Genomic DNA, 20,254 nt, shown 5'->3' with positions numbered 1-20,254 from the left:
TTCATCCATCACTTAAGATGCCAAGATATTTCGTCTGTTTCTCCAGTATCGTTATTTTGTGATGGTTGCGTTGGCCAAAATAAAAATGCTTATATTGTTCATGTTTTGTGCCATTGGCTTAAAAATGAGGCTCCAGAGAATGTACAGAACATTCATGTAACCTTTCCGACTCGTGGCCACAGTTTTCTTCCAGCTGATCAAGCTTTGGGCCGTGTGGAGAAGCGCTTGAAAAAACTGATACCATCATCTCGAGCGAAGAGTATGCTTTAGAGGAGTTTGGCTCTGTACAGAAACTAGGATAAGACTGGGTGATATACGATATCAAAAGCCTTGAAATGATTTATTAAAAAATAAAAGGAATCAGCCAAACCAAAGGCCTCATTATTAAGAAAATCAAAATAAGGGACCGGCATACTTCAACCAAAATAAAATGCTGCGCCAACTATAGGTTCGATAATGGAACAGAAACTTTTAGAAGCATTTTAAAAAAAAAATAAAAATGATTTTTTTCACGATCATCCCCAAATCCCACTATCTCATTCCGTGACTGAAGAGAAAAAAAAGATTCATTTATTGCAAACCCACTTTGGACAAAATTGGAAAGAGATCCCTGATCTTCATTGGTATATTAATGATCTTCAACACAAAGTTACTAGTGATCCAGATCTAGAAACCCACAACTACCATGATGGCGAGTGTGATTGCTTGGAGGATGAGCCAAAAAATGTTGAGATCTAAATTTTTTGTACTCCTCATTTTTTTTGTTTTAGTGGGTACCGTTTAATATTTTTTATTTCTAAGATATTGTTAGTTTGACAAAAGTTAATATCTCCCATCTTTTTTTACAAAACGCGATATCTCCAACAGATACAGGGCTATATTTTGTTAATGCAAATCAATAAAAATAATGTTAATTAACGTTTTATTTCTCTAAATCTAACCTCAATTGATTACGTTCTCTGAAATTTCGAAAATTTTAGTACAACAGCTGCAGCACGTTTCTACGTCTCCTGAAAATTTTTGAAAAGTGGATTTATGCAGTTTTGTAAAAAAGCTCCTCACCAAAGGATGTTTCGGTATAACGTGTTCTCTACTCCTCAGAGTCGAGAAAAAACTTAACATTTTACTGAAAAAAGTAATAAAACCCATATTTGTGACATTTCACCTTGAATTATTGAATATAAACTTTTATTATAGATGTGAAGAAATATTTAAATCGGTTTTTTTAAATTAAAATAAATCATTTTGTTTAATATACCTTTGTACTTCTAACAATCAAATTTACTTAAATATTGCCTAATGATTTTAAATAAGTAATTTATCACACTTTTCTCTTTTTCGAACATTTCCGTCGATTATTGCAATTAAATCAAAGGTAAACGACAATAATTATTTAAGTCACACATTTCTTCTAAGCCTCTAATCAGTTTTAAATTAGAAAGGGAATTTGGGTACTGACTGTAAATCCTGATACAAGAAATTAACAACCAGATCACTTTGTTTTTGTTAACGAGCTTTAAGTTTAATTGGAAATCCCTGATCTGACTTGAGAAATTGCTTAATTGTTTAATAATAAATTTGTATATGTTAATATTTAGTCGTATTTAATTAAAAGAACATTATTTTTTAAGTGAAGGTTTGACAGCTCTACAAACGTTTCATGTAACGGGCGTACATATTCTAGTTTTTTCAATAATTGCTGGGTGGTCTCGATAATCGATTTCTTGTTTATTGTCAAGTATGATAAAAAAAGTAGTCATTAACTAGTATTTAGAAATAAGAACAATTATGTGAAAAGTTTATATTTTTATCTCTACAAGTCAATTTTGCCTTTATATAGTTTGATTCATATAGCTAGTTTCAAATTCACTTGCGAGCAGTTCCAACAAATATTTTATTGCGTAGACCATAGAAACAGCTATGTAGTAGTCACGTTACAGTATGAAACAATTTGAAAAAATATTTTATATTTGAAACCGAAGAATATTGTATTACTTACTTAAACAATAAATGAAATATGCTTTTATAAGGATTAGTTAATCTTTAAAACCATAATTATATGAGAATATAACACATAATAGGGACCATAAAAGAACCGATAAGAATTATTTTCGAGAGTTTCTAACCACTAGATGAGTTTGTAATTCAGTCTCATTATGTTTTTCAGCTTCATAAAGAAAGGTGCGAATACGCGTATTAGAATCTATTTTATACATAATATAATGTACACGATTAAGTGTAGTACAGGTAAACAGATCAGTTCGACACCGGATTCCAAAGGGATAGCTTACAAAGCGTTTGCTTTGTTGTTTATTTAAAATATTCAAACCAATATTTAACAACGAGTGGGCGAAGCTAATGAAGTAGCTATATTATCTTTATGCGCAGTACAAAGATTAATTCAACAAGCAAATATATTAACAAATACAGATTCTAATACTTCACAAAAATTTTCAGCTACATTGCAGGGAGGTTTCAAATACAAAAATAAATTAGCAGTAAAAAAGTAGATTCTTAACCTATCATTATTAATAAAAATTGGCTTTCTAAAACTAATACATCTTGACATTACAGAACATGAAACTAATTACTCAATTTGTCCGTTTCACTACTTCGGTATATTGAAACGGACAGATAGTGTTTTGAAAAGGGTAGCAGTTTACTTAACCCAATTACTAAGGTAATATTTATGTAGATTATCAACAAATATGAAAAAAAACATTACTAACAACTAAAGGCATTAAAAAATATATAAAACATTAATTACAATAATTGTTACAAAAGAAATGGCGAACTCCTTGTAGGCCACAAGATTCGTGACTCCACCTCTTGCACATAAATTGCACATATAACATTGCAACCAGCATATGGTCGCAATATACTTACTTTGAATGTAGTCTCCATTACACACTCTGCATGTCTCATCTTCTTCATTTTTTTCATTTGCAAATTTTGTTTTATTTTTATTAGTTTCCTTCTTTGTATTTTTTGCTTTCTCAAATTCATCATGATGCAAGTCCTCCTCAACGATTGTCGTTTGTTATACGATTTTTTCAAGAACTGTTTTTAATTTTCTTTTTGGTATTATATTCTTATCTTTGATTTCGTTAAATGTATTAAGAGGAAGGACGTCATCGCTTGAGTCGTGTAACAATATATTTGAACTTGAGTCATCAAAACTTAATTCTTGACATAAGCTTTGAATACGTTTTCTTGTGACTTTTAATATATTCCGTGTTTTACGAGTAGATACGTCTTTTTCCTCCATGAGTCTATCCTTCTTGGGGGTGTCTGTGATAATTGTAGTTTTACCTTTTCTGGGCCCTCCTAGCTTTGAGTTTCGGGGACCAGCCCTGGGATACGATCTTACTTGTTGTGGAGATATATATGGAACACTTCTTAAAGTAGATGAAACATATCTTAAAGTAGATGGAACATCTCTTGACGTAGAAGGTAAGTCAAGATAATTACTTACATTTAATGTCAATAAAGATTGTGCACCGACGGTTTCATGGGATGATGACCATGGATTAGGTCTATCCGTGACAAAACATGGTAAAAAATCATCATTTGAAAATACATAGCAAATCCTTTTATTAAATTTTCCATAGAAAAAGCATGAATAAAGGCCTCATTAGCAAATGATGCTATTTCATATATTGTGACTGTCTTGCCAGGATTAGATAACATCCATGCGTTCATAGCAATTCTCAATCTCGTTTTATAAGGCCCAAAGACCGATGCGTCTGCTGGTTATAGACGATGGCTGCAATGTGGTGGAAATATCAGAATAATGATATTATTTTCTTGTGCTAACATTACTGTCTCCAAAGTCATATGCGTTTTATGATTGTCCCTTCTTCTGTTATCCAATCGCTTGGATTATCTAAACCTAAAGCACCTTTTGGGCCATCTTTTAGCATAAAATCTTTATAATGAACTCTTGGGAACATAAATTCTGAGGAATTGTGCCCCCAAAAGCATTCATAAAACCTACCACAGTCACTAAATTGACTCTTTCGGCCGAAGTTACATGGCCAACCTGTTTTATTCCTTTTACTGCTATGGCCTTAGGAGGATTTGTTACGGTACTGCAGCCAGTTTCGTCAATGTTCCATATCATGTGTGGCTCAAAAGTAAATCTCTTTAAGACCGTTTCTAAATTATCATAGAACATAGCTACATTTTCAGAATTAAAACATGTAGTTCGTGAAAAAGAATCTCGGGCTTTCTGATAGAAAAAGTAGGATTTCGTTTTATAAAACCACGTAACCAATGGTTAGTGGCCTTAAGCATATTGAAAACTTTCTAGTTTGTACGGTAGTTAATCCATAGCACATCTTGGAACACGTTTTTTAATAGTCAGCTAGCACGTTTTCTTGCAAAACAGAAAATATAGGGTTATTACCAATGTCTGGGTGATGATGATATTTGCCTTCATCTTTCTTAGCAATTTTACAAAATTTCTGTTAAATATGACTTTGAAATACCATGTGCGGCCGCCTTATTGATTGCTTTCTTTCTAGGACCTCTTTTACCACCAGGTCAATGGTTTCAGTTGTGGGATGAACCATCTTCCTCTTTACTACACTCATTGTCTAAAACAAAATAAAAATCATATATATAGGAATTTAAACGTATATTTTTGACATGGTGTTTTGAAACGGACAGACATCAATGCATTGAAACGGACGACCGTTTCAATACTATATTGCATCTCCACTTCAAAGCAACGCATAGTTGATGTTTTTAAATAGAAAATATTCAAACTGCAATTGACTAGAATATAATATTTATATTTGATATAAGGCCAGAAGAATGTATAAAAATAAATATATAACTATAAATTTTTAATTACTTACGGTTTACGTCAAATGCGATTCGGAAGTTGCACAAAAAATTTACTTTTTAGGGCCCAAAAATAAAAATGGACGTGTAGCTAGGATTAACTTTAGGAACAGAGTGGCATTTATGTGGGCTGACGAAATGGATAAAACGTTGCCACGATGTGCCGCAGTGGAGCTTAGATTAAATTGTTAAAGCCGTTACAGCGACTGTCCGTTTCATAACACGTCCGTTTCATGGCCACCGTCCCCTATATGAAGAACGCACTACGCTGAGCATCTAGTCAAATAATAGTAGTAAAGGATTGTTAAAAAATATATCAAAAGAAAGTAAATTGCAAGTTTTATTTAAAAATTCTTTATAAAAGGTATATAATTAAAAAGACCCTTTCGGGATATATCCCAAGAGAAATTTTTCAGACTAAAAAGTCCATCATCAGTGCATTTAAATGGAATACGTAATGCCACTTTAATCAAACGTAAAGATTAAATTTTGACTAGCGTGAAAAAAGCAATGTGGTTAAATACCCAATAGGTATACATGAGTCAAGACACTAAATATTTGGGTAAAAGTCCTTAAAATGGTACAAAATTTGTCGTTTATTACATATTTTTTAATAATTTGATGTGAAGCCAAAGTTTTTAATAGATACCCTGTATAGCAACGTAAGACTCCCAATGTTGGGGTTTGCTGACCTGCTGTCTTAGATGGCAACCGATTCATAAAATAACATTTTTAGGACGGACGTATAAACAAAAATGTCACGGATGTATGTAGTTTGTTCATACATCCGTCCTGAAAATGTCAATGTATGAATCAGTTGCCATCTAAGACAGCCGGTCAACATTTTTTTCACTTTTGCGAAAACTTAAACAAAACCATTTCTTAACTGTGTTAATGAGGTTAACTTGTATGTAAAATAATTGCACAATACAATACACTATAAATATATATAATAAATATAACATTAGTTGTGAAATCAACTATTTGTGTAATATAAATAACTTCTAAACGCAAAAAGAGGACAAAAAACAGCAAAAATCTAACAAACTGACAGCTAAAAGTAAACAAACTAGAAACGTCACAAATTGTACTTAAAATCTGAAAACGTTCCCAAGCGTCTTTTTTGTAGCTATTTCTTTTCGGAGTCTAGGGTGTTCGCAAAAATAACATGTGTCTTGATTTAATAACACGCGGTAGCTAGTTTACTGGGGCATATAATGAGAGGAAGCAGATAGAGGATAATGCAGTTGATACTCAACGGAAAGATCGACGGAAAAAGAGGAATTGGTAGGAAGAAATACTCATGGCTCCGAAACCTTCGTCAATGGACTGGCTTATCAGCAGATGAATTATTACATGCCGCGCAAGATCGAGAACGATATCGGCGAATCGTCATGGAAGCTACCCACACCTAAAACTTGGACACGGTACTCAAAGAAGAAGAAGGTAGCTAGTTTGTCTTTAGTTTCATGCGTGGAAGACAATGATGCTAGATAAAAAGTATGTGTTTTATCTTGCCAGGTAATAATGTCGAACGGGTAAAGAACCATAAACTCAACTGTATATCTATCGACGCATGCTTTAAAAACTCATATAACTGACACTTCAAACCAGTAGGGTTGCGCGCTAACTGTCTTTTACTTTGTCTTTGATACTTAGCATTTTTAACAGTTGGCAACAATAATTTCCGACTATTTTTTCTCAGGCATCGTTATATCATTATATTTAAAAAATTAACTTTAATGTAACATAAAAAACATGCTTATACGTCATGAGCAGCGTATTTTATTTAAAAAATAAATGAACGATATAAAATTTTTGTTCAAAAATTAATTATTATTAATTGAAATAAAAATATTTGCTGCCACTTTTTGACTGGCAACCTATTATCAATATATTTTCCTAATTTTAAATATATGTAGAAATGTGAGTTTGATTAACTACGTTATGAACGTAGTGATCCTGCAGTGGGATCTCAGACTAATTTCGACAAATACTTATAATTTATTGGGGAACATTATTTATGAGGAACCACTACTGGGTGCGGTTTTCTATGAGCGTTTTGCTGGAACGAACTAAAACTAAAAAGCTTAACAGAAAATAAATCCGCTGCTGAATGTTCGGTCGCCGATAATGCCGAATTGGTTTCTTAAAAACACCGATCTCCACTAAAGTATGTTAGTTGATATGAATCTTATTAAGAAAATGTGGGCGTATGATATAAGGAGAAGGTGAATGAAAAAATGATATTGAAAATAAAGTATTTTATTTTACAGTCTTAAAATATCGATCAGAGTATTAAAAAAGTATGGTTTTGTTTTTACAGACAAGAAAATTACTATAAATATATCTAAGACATTAAAATTTACCAATAAACTGAAATTGTCTACTTTGTTAAATCTTGAATATTCAAAAAAAACTGTTCTGCTATAACCATAAATTTACTTTTTATGTAGATTTGTTTGTACATGTTAATTCTAAATATTTATTTTTAATTGCAGGTGGTATACATGATATGTATTGCTAACATATCAGCATGGGAAACGCCTTCTCCACACCAATACCACATCCAAACTGACGAAGGACCTGAGCGATATTTCCGATACCAGACCGATAGTGGCCAATACCGAAAAGAAAAACGACTCGAAGATGGCACCGTGGTTGGGACATACGCCTGGATTGATGCTGATGGTAAACTCACATTTTTTATACATACAAACCTTTTTTGCACATTTTTTCTTAAATAATATTATATAATGATATATTTAGACAACACTAAACTGGTCAATCTTGATTACCGAATACATTAAAACTGGATTTTTCTCTTCGATATTTTTAACTGCAGATTAAATATTAAACTTTTATTTTTGACCATTCGTATAGGATCATTTAACTCTTTTTCACTGTTTGCAAAAAGGGCTGTGTCGTCTTATATTATATGTTCTCCATATATATTAAATAGCTGAAGATATGGTATAGATTCTTATCCTTAGCCATTTTCATCTACTTAAAATGGGCCTACCCGATCTAAAAATATCATAACATATTTAACATATTCCTCAACATCTCTCCGTAATTTGTTCCAGAAATATTATTTGTTATATTTTCATTCGTCATACATCCCATGTATTACTGCATGTCTTTCTGTAGGTAACGTGGAAATCGTTAATTATAACTTCCTAATTTCCAATCTACTATATTAATTTTGTTTGTCTTTTACTTTACAAACTTTTATATATTTTTGTTTAAAAATCTTTGGGTTTTTTCGTATTTCATTAAGAATTTACCTATTTGTATCATTTTTTATTATAAATATTTCCTTAAATTTTTCTGCGCGCACAATTCTACTAAGACTCCCAGCGACACTCGCAGTGCAAACGCTGATCGAGTTTCTAGAGTATATCGCGTCTTTCAACGACGCGACGCTTACAATGTTGACGTTGATCGGGGATTTCGAATTAAATAAATAATGTCGTCATCTTCAATATATACTATGTCGTATTCTATGTGTACATTAGCAGATTCTACTTTCATTTTTCCGTATTCATTACTGTCTATTGATCTCACTTCTGTAGCATTTTTCAGGAATAACAGTTCGACAACGTTCGGTTGATTACTCCTTTCGTCCTTCGAATTTTGTATCTCTTCCTGTCTTTTAGCTTGTGCTCTTGTTAACACCAATATGCTTCTTCCTGTGACTGTCTGTTTGTTTTAGGTCTTCTGATGTGATTTCTGAAGCATCTATCCTTGTAATAAATTTGTTTTTTTCTGATAAATCCGGAATTACATCACCGGGGGGTTTATTAAAGATTTCTTGAGCTTTTTAAATGCTGCTTAATATTCAGTTATCCATTCAAACTTTACGTTTTTCCTAGATATAATCTCTTAAGCAGCGCAGCTATCTCTACGAGATGTTTTATATGCTTCGTATCTTAAGTTGCAAATGCTACAAATGGCTTTACTTCTTCGGCATGATGTAGTATAGGATACTGTTCCATTGCTGTTATTTTTCATTCCATTGCTGGGTCTGGTGCCGTCTCTTAATACGAGATCCTATACCCTAAGTATAAGAGTTGTTTTTTTACAAACTCATATTTACTCGGGTTTAATTTTAAGTTAACCTTCCTCACTATTTATAGTACCTTTACTAGGTTTTGGTTATGCTGTTGTAAATTGTTGCCAAGTACTATTAACTCGTCAAGATATATGAACATACTTTTGAAGTTTAAGCCTGACATTGCCATTGTCATTACTCTTGAGAAACATCCCGGGCTTGTCTTCAATTCAATTCTAATTATCCGTTAAAAATGGCATGTATGGTCTTGTGCTGACTCTAGTTCTATTTGATAATATCCTTGATACAAATCTAAATGCGAAAAATATGTCATTCCAGATAAAGCGTCTAGGATTTCTTCTATGTACGGTAGTGGAAATCTATCATTTTCTTTTTGATTGTGTGATTGTCTGTAATATATTACTACTCTCGATTTTTTCCCTGGTCGTCACTCTTGTTTGGTACTGTAAGTAGTGGTGATGAGTATTCTGACACTGCGTTTCCAGTGATTCCATCTTTTAACATTTTGTTTACCTGTTTATTTAACTCTGTTTTCTGTCAGTGTGACAACCTATACGGTTTTTGTACACTATATTCTGTACACTACCTTCTCTTCTACCTTCATATTAAGTAATTCTGCCTGTTTCTGTTTTCTTGAATTGTGCTTTCATTTAATGATATTGTTACTTCACATTTTCCGTGGTCAACCCACACTTCTTCTACCCAAAGGCGATCTGCCTCTTGCTATCTTGACCACTCTATCTTCTGTCATTCCTATGCTTATATGATTGTTCAATTCTCTCTTCCTATTCAGTATCGAGTCGCCTATTTTTCAACCTTGCAATGCTGTTCTAATTTCGTTACTTATTTTTCGATCCTTCTATTATTCTCATTAAATCGTTTCTTTATTCCTAAAATATTATCGTTATCAATTCGAACATTGAAGTCGCAAAAATATAATTATATATTTTTTTTCTGGAGTATCGTTTATCGTCGTCTGCAGATTTTCAAAAACTTTTTCTTTGAAACGATCTTCACTAATATGATATGTTCACTATTCTATGATATCAACCTGTTTCCCTCCTAGTTTTATTTAGATTTCAATAATCTTTTCTGATATGTATTTGCACTCTTATGCCTAATTAATTATTGTATTGATTAATAAAGTGACTTCTTCGTTAGCTCTTTTTTCTTTTGCTATGCCGATGTATACCATCATGTAGGTTTCTAACGTGGTTTTGCCTTTTCCTTTTTTTTCTTGTTTCTTGGATATAACATATTTTTGTCAGTGAACTATTTAGTTAGTTCCTGTTCTGTGTTTGTTCATTGATGCCTTGTTCAGTTAGTTGCATTGGTCGTCTTCAGTAAATCCGTCCTATGAATTCGAGACACATCCTTGGGTCCATAAGAACTGATGTATTTATAGGCTTTAGATAGGGTGTTAACCTAGCCTGAAGACTCGCTGACGTCTTGTTCTAATGAAATTAATTTCAAAGTGTATTTGAACACGTTTACTGATCCAGTGGTGTATTTTTATAGCTCAATTATAAGGCAAATCAGGTATTAAGGTTATTTCTTTTAGTGTTAGGCATATATAATGTAATTTGACTTTATCGAACGGTCTGCAATAAGGTATAAAGCAATTGTAGAACAGAATATTAAATTTCCTTGATTTTGCCATTACTTGCCTAATTTTCAAAGGAAGGTATAAGGCCGAAAACTACGAGTAAGATCTCTAACGAGATGAATTGACCAGATCACAGGAAATTGCAAAAGACTTATGCGTGGTATAATAGGAATGATCAGAGACAGAAATCTATGGAGACGAATCATATACGATATCAGGAACGGCAACTACACTCCTTTCAGAGGGCCAAGACTGTAATGAGATAAAAAATATGATTGTGTGCATCTGGATTATTCTTCTGGTATTTCTCTTTAAAAAAAAAAAATTAATCTATCACTCATGATTTGTAACATTATCTTGCTGGCATATGAGAGAAGGAAAATAGTTCTGTAATTATCGCATTTATGATAGCTGCCTTTTTTGTGCATTTTTGTATTTCTAGATTGAATCAGATTATTCTGACTCAAAGCATTTCTGCTGTCATTATATTTGGACCTGGTACCTTGTTAAATTTAAGTGACCGTCCATCTTACTTTGCTTTCACGTATATTAAGTTCTTCTGTTAAATAATACATATATTTACATACAATACAATACAATATTTCGTTAACAAATGATCTTCAGATATACTAAACTAATTCTCTTTTTAGGCATGTTACGGCAACGTGACTACATTGCAGATAACGAAGGCTATCGAATACTTAAAACCAAAAATGTTTTTGTTGGAAGAAACATGAATGTTGGAGATGCAATAAAATCAGCGAAGAAGTATCCTGCTACTGCTGGAACCTTAGTCAAAACTCGTCCACATTTGTACAGAGGTCCTATTCGAGGATATAATAGTGTATCTTTTGTGCCCAGTAGTACTCAATCTCCAATACCTTCCTCAAGCTATAGTCCTTATATTCCGAGTAGCACTCCATCATCAACATATGTACCTAGTAGTACTCCTTCTCCAGTATCTTTTTCGAGTTATAATCCAAGTTCGCTTTATATTCCTAGCACAACCCCTACGACTGTTCCATCTAGTACTTATAGCCCCAGTTTAATACCAACCACATCAGGGTCACAATATTTAAATCTTGATTTGGCATTAAAATCATTGTCACCAAGTCCTTACACTCACTTATCTTCAACAGAACCGCCGGTTGTGCAAATTACACCGAATGCATTTCCTAAAACAGCTTATGGATATGTTCCTCTTAACTTCAGTTATTTCAATGGAAATCAAATTCAGTCTACACCAATTCCTCTTGTACAACCAACCGAAGTTCCTTATTACCGATCTTCTCCTACACCTATAGCCGGCACGACTGAACGTCCTGTCATATATTCTCCGTCTTATTCTCCAGCTGATTTTGGTTCATCGCAAGAAGTTGACAGCAACTCTTTAGAATACAATCCCTACGTACGGCAAGTGAAAGATACATACAGATTCCAGAATGGACCTACATATCCACTAGATCGAAATGGACGACCGTACGTTGGATCAGATTCTAAACACGCTACATACGATGGAGTATCAGTTACTAACGACGGTTTCAGGTACTACATACCAAGAGCCTATCACGAAGAAGAGACTCAACCAGGCGACAAGAGGTCGGGTAGCTTCGGCTACATAGATCCGTTTGGTATCAGGAGAGTTATTTATTATAACACTGCACCAGGTACGGGCTTTCAGCATAGAAAGAACAACAGATATGTAGGTTTTAATGCGGCACCTTATGATCCTCGGCCTTACAGTGAATAGAATACCTTTAAAGATAGCTAACTTTAGAATTATCTTGCCAACTTAAGTGCCAAATGTGAGAGCAATCGAAGACGATATACGAATAATATCGAAATAAAAATAAATTAAAGGAAAGTATATTATAACTGCCATAAGTGTAAGACAATACGGAGTGTCAGATCGGTTTTTATGTGAAGATCTTTACTTTTAAAATATTTTCCATATTTGTTTTAGCTTTATTGGACAAAATATACAGTATTTCACTATTCTGTAGCCAGAAGGCTTTATTAAACTCGATTAATAATAATTAGAATTATTATTATAAAAATTTATAAATTTTACTTATACAATAATTTATGAAAAAAAAAATAGACGAAACAGAACTTAAGCTTAAACCATTAAAAGAATTCTATTAATAAGAAGTAAGATATTCATATAAACATATAAAAACCTAAAATAAATAGATTCAGTGTGATGTCACTACTTTATGGGTCCTCCTATATTTTTCTGCATGTCTCATTGTACACTCAAATACAAAAACATCCAAAACCCCGTAACTCCATCGCAATCTTACAGAAATACTCAAATCAAGTATTCACTACTCACTAGTGAGGCTTTATTCTCACTCAATATACTTTAACAGACAGACGGTGACATGAATGTGGAAATACACGCCTGCTTTACAGATTTCAAAGCTTTTATTTAATCTATAATCGGAAAACATATTTGCATAGGCTCTTAAAGGTAATAGAACAGAAATCATAATCAACGGCAAAACAATAAATATGATATGCCGATGATACAATCGTTCTTTTGACCAGCCTGTAGGGACTACAGAAACTTATAGACGACATTGTAGACTCTAGTGAGCTTCATGGCCTATATATGAAAATTATCAAACGAACCTTTTCGGATTTTTCTAAATTACAAACTCAAGCTCTCCTCAAAATACATAAAAGAATCGTTGAGTATGTGTTATACGTCAGATACCTGCATTGACAACAGAGATCCTATCAAAAATTAGAGAGGTTAGAAAGACGTGAATTAGAATGAAAAACTTCTCCATCAGGCGGGATCTAGACAAATAACTTCGAATCCGAATGCTGTGCTGTTCTGTATTACAAATTCTTCTCTGCGCCTGTAAGAACGGGACTATCAACCACTCCCTAGAAAAACGCATCGAAGCTTTTTAAATATATTTTTATAGGAGAATGCTTTTTATTCTTTGGATAAAAAAAACAACAAATACCGAAGTTTAATAAAATGTACAAGAACAAGGAATTGGGGCCAACGATCAAAGGCGTAAACTAACGTACATTGGGATGCAATGAGGGGAGCACGGCAAAATATCGACCGAGGTCTTCAGAGCTGCTGTTTCGCGTGTAGTTGTAGCCAATTAGATTGCCAATCTTTAAAGGGAGAAGGCGTAATAAGAAGAAAACTCAAGCAAAAAGAGATCGAACAGATCGAACAGCAGACAGGGAGAAAATGAACATAACTTGATTTGTTTATAGAAAGTGTGAAACCCAGTATTCGTAGTGTCAGATCAGAAAAAAGATGGAAAGTACTATTTAAGAAACAAAAACCAATATTAATTAGGGGAAGAACATTGTAAATCACTCGATATGAAAGAAAAAGCAGAACATACCCCAGAAAGTCATAACATTAGAATGAGCCTTGACAGAAAAACTTAGCAAAAGGTAAAAAAAGCGGTTACACTATTAAAAAAAAATTGATACCTAAACTAGGACTATTTGTTGAGCAACTATCGATTTTTAAAGATATCTTAGTTAAAAACCTAGTCCTAAATTATAGAAAAAGAATGGTATATTTCAGTGTTTTAAAAGATTGCTAAACACCACTGTAGGTACTGACCGAGGAATAGTATCCATTGATATTACAAGTTTATTAAAAAAGCGGATTATAAAATATTTTATTAGTAAAGATAATAAAATCAATAACGTAGCCAATCAGAATGGATTCCGAGTAGATAGATCAACGATTGATAACGTATGCAGCTTGATATCATAGTAATCGAAAAAAAGTCGAAACATCCCAAGAAATATGTTTCCCTTATCGTTGATCTAACTAAGGCCTATGAAGCGCAAAATAATCATATTAAGACTTTAAGAGTAGCTGAAAGTACTTAAAACAGATGAAGGTAAATACGTGTCAACGCGATTCAATTTCAAGAACGCAAAAGCTCCAGGTTTCGACAATATTCCGGCCAAATTTCTTAAGTATGGAGAATATGGAAACTTCACATAGATAATTGCTATTTTAACAATAATGTGTCAATATCCCTATCCATAAAAATAAGATAAAATCAAGGTCATAATTATAGACACATATACCTACTTAATACTTCGTTCGAAATCTTATCTTAAGGCAGCTGTTTGAAAAAGGATGGAAATTCAACAAAACTATCTCTAATCTCTTCATAGATTTCCGACAAGCAAGCGATAGCATTAAAAAAGATCACATGTGGTATGCAATGGCAGAACTTTTAGTTTCAAACAAACTTATCCAGCTTATCCAGAAGGCTGCAGATCTAGAGAATATATAGGTAACAAACTCTCAGAATCATTTGAAATAAACAGAGACCTAAAACGGGAAGACGCACTGTCACCTCTCTCCTTTAATATAATCCTGGAGAAAGTAGTAACAACAGCACAAATTAGAACAGAACTGTTGACAGTAAATGGACCAAAATTAATACTGGCATACGCGGATGATATTGGCATTATTGTAAACACCGTTACCAATGTCAAGAAAACTATAAAAAAATAGGAAATAAAAGCAAAAAAGACGGTCTACACGTCAATGAAGAAAAAACAAATAAATGTGCGTTAACAGACAAAAAAACGAGATAAAATAGAACAAAAACTCAAAAAGCGACAATCAACGCAGATAACGATGTCACAAAAGAAATAATATAAAGAATTCAGGCAGAAAACAAATGTATGTATAGCCTTCACAACACTATTAAGTCTAAGAGTCTAACAAGAGTATAAAAAATCAGGATAATTAAAAATTAAACCAGTTCTCATGTTTGAGTGTGAGACGTGGACGCTGACAAGAGCAATGGAAATAACAGTAAGATGTTTTGGAAGAAAAATCATTAGCAAGGTCATCGGACTCTATCACGACTCGAATACTAACCAATAGCGATTGAGAACAAATTCTGAGGTCAAAAAGATATAATATAAGGCTAGCGACATCGTCCAAGAAATTAAATCCCATTGTCTAGGATGATCTGGCTATGTCTAGGATAATCTGGGAGGAAACTCCGACAGGGAGAAGGCCCTTAGGGTGTACAACGCAGTGGATAGATAACATATGGTCAGATTTAAGAACAATAGGGCTATTCACTGACTCAACTATCATAGACGACCGTTTGAGATAGAAGCAAGATGTGCAGACAGCCAAGACCCATGCTGGGTTGTAGAGCATTGTATATTTGTTACAATGTGCAGTCGATTACGAAATGACAGTCCAAAATAGAGAGGACGTAGATTACATAAGACGAAAACTATAAGAAAACTTAATAATGAAGCTTAAAGTGAGCATGACTAAAATAAATGGGAAACGATTTGCAACTAGAAGATTTAAAAGTGGAAGGAAACCTCACAAATATGTTCCATATTTACGTATATTTTTTATGTATAGGAAATAAAAAGAGGAAAAGAGAAACGAAGCAAAGAAAGTAAAATAATACTTATATAATAAGCAAATATGAATTTACAAAACCTGTGTAAAAACTGATATGACCTACGCCACAAAAACACGATCAGAAACAACCGCTACTAAGAACGACAGAAATGAATACCCCAAGATCAATTACTGACAAGACACTTAGTTGCATAGTTGTAGAGATAGAGTGACGAACAGTGGTATTAGAACCCTAGGAGACCACGTTAATAGAATGGGTGATAATAGACTTGCAAAGATTGTAAACGAAGAGAAATCCAATAGTAGCAAACTACCCAGAAGACCCGCCAAACACTGGTATGAAAGTTGAACATTAGAATCTCAACTTAAGCTACAACTTTGAAAAAACAAGACATTGTCTTGAAATGAGAAAAAGAAAAAAAGGAATCAGCTAAAGTAAAAAATTGATGAACGTATGTCGATATTGTGACAGAAAAATACAATTATTAAAAACAAAAAAGACATATCGATAACACATGGTTCAGAAACAGAAAAAGCGGAAATAAATTGCTGGAAACATAAATATACTTCTCGAGACGAGCTACAGCAAAATCAAGTAGATACAAAAAAAATTATAGAATCGAAACAGCCTACGAATACTACGATACGTCCCGAAAAGGACTCGCAAACCACCAGTAGCAACGAGAAACTCGGAAAATGAAGACTAATTAAGCAAAACAGAGATTAGGTTCTGAAACATTTAGCGAATCATTCTATTAATTTAGGAAATATAAATGTAAATTGTTTGCGAAGCTAAAACATATAAGAAACTTTTTTAGATCAGGGAAATATTTTAAATATTAGTTTTTCTACGCATTGTTTTCATTGTTTACACCAAAACCAAAAATTAATGAATAACCAGCATAATCAACATAACTTTTGGTATGGAATGGCTTAACTAACCTAAAAAATTAACTACAGAGGTGTTTAATCACAAATGACTTCTTAATTTGTAATCTCCTAATATGTGTGTAAGCACCTATGTACAAAGATACAAGTTAAAAGGTACAATGCAATGGCCTTTTTTATGAATTCTTGTTTTCTATTGTGAGCTTATAAATTGGGGTAGAACTCTTTTGAGTTTTTAGTCTAATTACAGAATTTACCTCATGAAGTGCCTTAAGTCATTTTTGAAAATATTTTGAGTGTACTTATTTTGGAGCTACCAATAAATCAGTTACTCCTTTTACTGCAACATGCTGTCACGTATTCCAAAAGCTTGTATATCCAGTATAATATGTATATATCCTGATATAATATTACAATCAAAATATCTATGTAGTCTAAATACCCTTCTTATATGTGCCTTTGATAATCGTAGTAATTATATGATAAATATTTGTATATTGTGCTGATAAAGATAATACATATTTTATTTACTATTTATTTAAAATTTGTATCCATGTGAACCTTTTCCGCATGGTTTTCTATCTTAGCAAATCTATAATAATTTATTTGTTTTTAGTTCGGTCTTTCTGATTCTGCACGTGTTCTTATTTTAGTTCTTCTTCATCAGCTTCCATCCAATCAAACTAAATAGCATTTTTCTTAAATACATTTTATAGTTATAAAATGTCCTGATTATAAAAGTCAAATATAACCCATATTTAACTGCGTTTCCTAAAATCTCGTTGTCTTGTCCTGTGAATGTTCAGCATATAACCCTTTGTTGTTTTTTCCATGTGATTGAATTTTCATTCGGTTTCCTACGTGAAACTAATTGTCTCAAGATTGGACTTTTCCAGGTAACCCTTTTGGATTTTCCTTTGGGGTATTCCCTTTTGGATTAGTTTTCCAATAATTTCATCTTAAGTAACATCATAAATCTAGCACTATTTAGTTAGTTAGTAGTAATAGTGAAACCTAACCTTAATTTTATTTTCAAAGGCCGGCGGATGTCACCTTCTGATTGTTACTTTTGGTCTCCAACGGGTATACGCCACAAAACCTGTATTCTTTGGAGAGTTCTTCAACTTAAACCACGTTTCGCTTAATTTCTTCTTTAAGTGAGTTATTTGCTCTTCCGCGACATTTATTATTCCAAAGTATCGGTTTTCTCGATATCGATATAAAAAGTAACATAAAGCCTTATCCATAAATTATACTGGTGCATTATTTCTGGATCATATTTCAATCTCGAATAACATTTTGTCTGCATAGATTTTGTTGATCACTACTGCCTTGTACTCATTAGAATAATATTACTTTCACCACTATAGTATTTCGAGAACCAAGATGCAGTTTTGCCATTTACTTTGATGAGTGAACCACTTTTGGTAGACGAAGTTCGTTTAGCAGCCAGTGTCACTCAGTTCTCTCAGAGAACTAGTTGGAGAATTACGTGGTTTGTCAGTGTGAATATCCTGGTTCTTCATTCTTCTTCAAAGCAGCTCCTACTTTAAGCTCTGGGTAAATATTACCAAAATATTTTAGTCTAGTGTTTTTTGTTGTTGTAAGTACGCAACTTCGCTAATGTAGGTTTATCAGGGAAGTAGTTGGAGAATTACGTGGTTTGTCAGTGGGAATATCCTAGTTCTTCATTTTTCTTTAAAGCTGTTCCTACTTTAAGCTCCAGGTAAATATTATCGAAATAGTTTATTCTAATGCTTTTTGTTAGAGTACGCATCTTCGCTAATGTAGGCTTATACATCGACGTTGTGGAGACTAGTAGGTAGCTCTTTATCATATTGCTGAACATCTTTGATCGATATGGTGTTAGTAAGTTTTGGAATCTTATTATATTCTGGTTTTTTTATTTTTGCTTATTTCGTCCAAGAGTATGAGAAAAATAAGGACCCTAAGTATAAGGCCTAATTTGAAAATAAGTGCCGCCTGGTGCATTCCGTGGAACATTTTTGGCAGTTTTTTTGCAAAAGCATGCAAATGTTATGCAGGGTTACGAATTTCTCATAAAGATGCAATTATTTTCTGTGCGCACTTTACACGTAAATTTCGTTATAAAAGAGGTTGCGCGCTACTCGCGCGTCTAATAAAAATTGCTATTTGATTTCCAACTTTTTAGTCATTCAATTTATTGGTATTGAATGAATTGGTAAAAAAAAGAGATTTAAAAATTCGTAACTCAAAATTTTAATTCGAAAAAAATCGGACGAGAAACAGACGATTTATTAAAAAATTTAAAAAAAAACGTTATCTTGTTTATGATCAAAATTAAGGGTGCTATAACTTCTCATTTCTGGCAAATGAGATGGCATTTCTTTTTGTGGGTTTGCTGTTCTCTATTTCGGTTGTTACTGCCTAGACTCTCGACTAATACACTCTACAATGTACTCAAACCCAAACTTCGGAAATTACATGGTCATAATTTTTAAGTTATTTTATTGGTGGATCAGTTTCGGAGAACGTATTACTAATATTAAATTAAAATAATAACATTTCCATGATATTCGTATATGTTTGTTTTTGGTGTAGATATTTATTACAAACTTATGGAACATTTTGTAAATTACTTAAATAAAAAATATTTATTTTTGAGACGCACTAATAACACAAAATATTGTAGTTGTAAGCAAAAAATTGTGATGTAACAAAACTAATTTATTCCTAAGTAGGTTTAAGTTTTACTTATTGAAAATCACAACGCTGGTGCCATTAACTTTAAGTTGCTTATGGTCCTGTGAATCACAGCTTACCCTTGTTTCTATTGACAAGGTGGTGTAATCTCTAGTTCCAGGACCACACGATGTAAGGAGGTATTAAACAAAATGCATAAAAGCAGTAAAACTGTTAATTTTTCTTTTAAAATATTTAGCAAAGGCTTTTCATGGCACTATAAAAAATTTCAGAATATTCTAAAAGAAACTAATTTTACTGCTATTATGACAGAAAATATAATAATTTAACTTTTCGAGAACAATTAAAATTAAAATTTGTTTTGTTTTTATAAAATTTAGATAAAAAGCTAAATAAAAAATAAAAAACGATTTGTAGAAGTTTTATTTATGGTTTTATATATTTTACGCCCATTTACGTCGATCATTAACTCTGTAACCCATATGAGGGTGACATTCTCCATTTGCCCCCTCCCTCTCTTCTCTTTCTTACCATTATGCTATTCCCAAGAAAACGAATACCAGACTTATCAGTTTAATGACTCAAATTTTTCATGAAAGTATTGCATTCTGGCATATATAAACTTTGTGAGGGGATATCTTGTGATGAACAGTTTGGTTTTCGAAACGGTATGGGTACTCTGGAGGCTCTTTTTTGCATGCAAATACTCTTACAAAAGGGCATTTAGTAAAAAAAAATTATTTACGTATGT

General features: G+C 32.8%; 1 protein-coding gene across 1 annotated transcript in view; it reads left to right on the top strand.

Annotated features, from left to right (window-relative positions):
* Positions 1 to 19,913, top strand: part of LOC140445339 (uncharacterized) — a 212,583-nt gene extending 192,670 nt beyond the window's left edge. The window contains exons 2-3 of the mRNA XM_072537312.1: positions 7,350 to 7,539; positions 11,180 to 19,913. Of these exons, the coding sequence (XP_072393413.1) occupies positions 7,350 to 7,539; positions 11,180 to 12,279 (1,290 nt within the window). The 3' untranslated portion in view covers positions 12,280 to 19,913. The remainder of the gene's footprint in view (positions 1 to 7,349; positions 7,540 to 11,179) is intronic.
* The last annotated feature ends 341 nt before the right edge of the window (positions 19,914 to 20,254 follow it).

This window comes from Diabrotica undecimpunctata, chromosome 7, assembly GCF_040954645.1.
Source record: "Diabrotica undecimpunctata isolate CICGRU chromosome 7, icDiaUnde3, whole genome shotgun sequence".
NCBI lineage: Eukaryota > Metazoa > Arthropoda > Insecta > Coleoptera > Chrysomelidae > Diabrotica > Diabrotica undecimpunctata.
The sequence above is the reverse complement of the archived record's forward strand: the minus strand, read 5'-3'. Positions and strand labels throughout refer to the sequence as shown.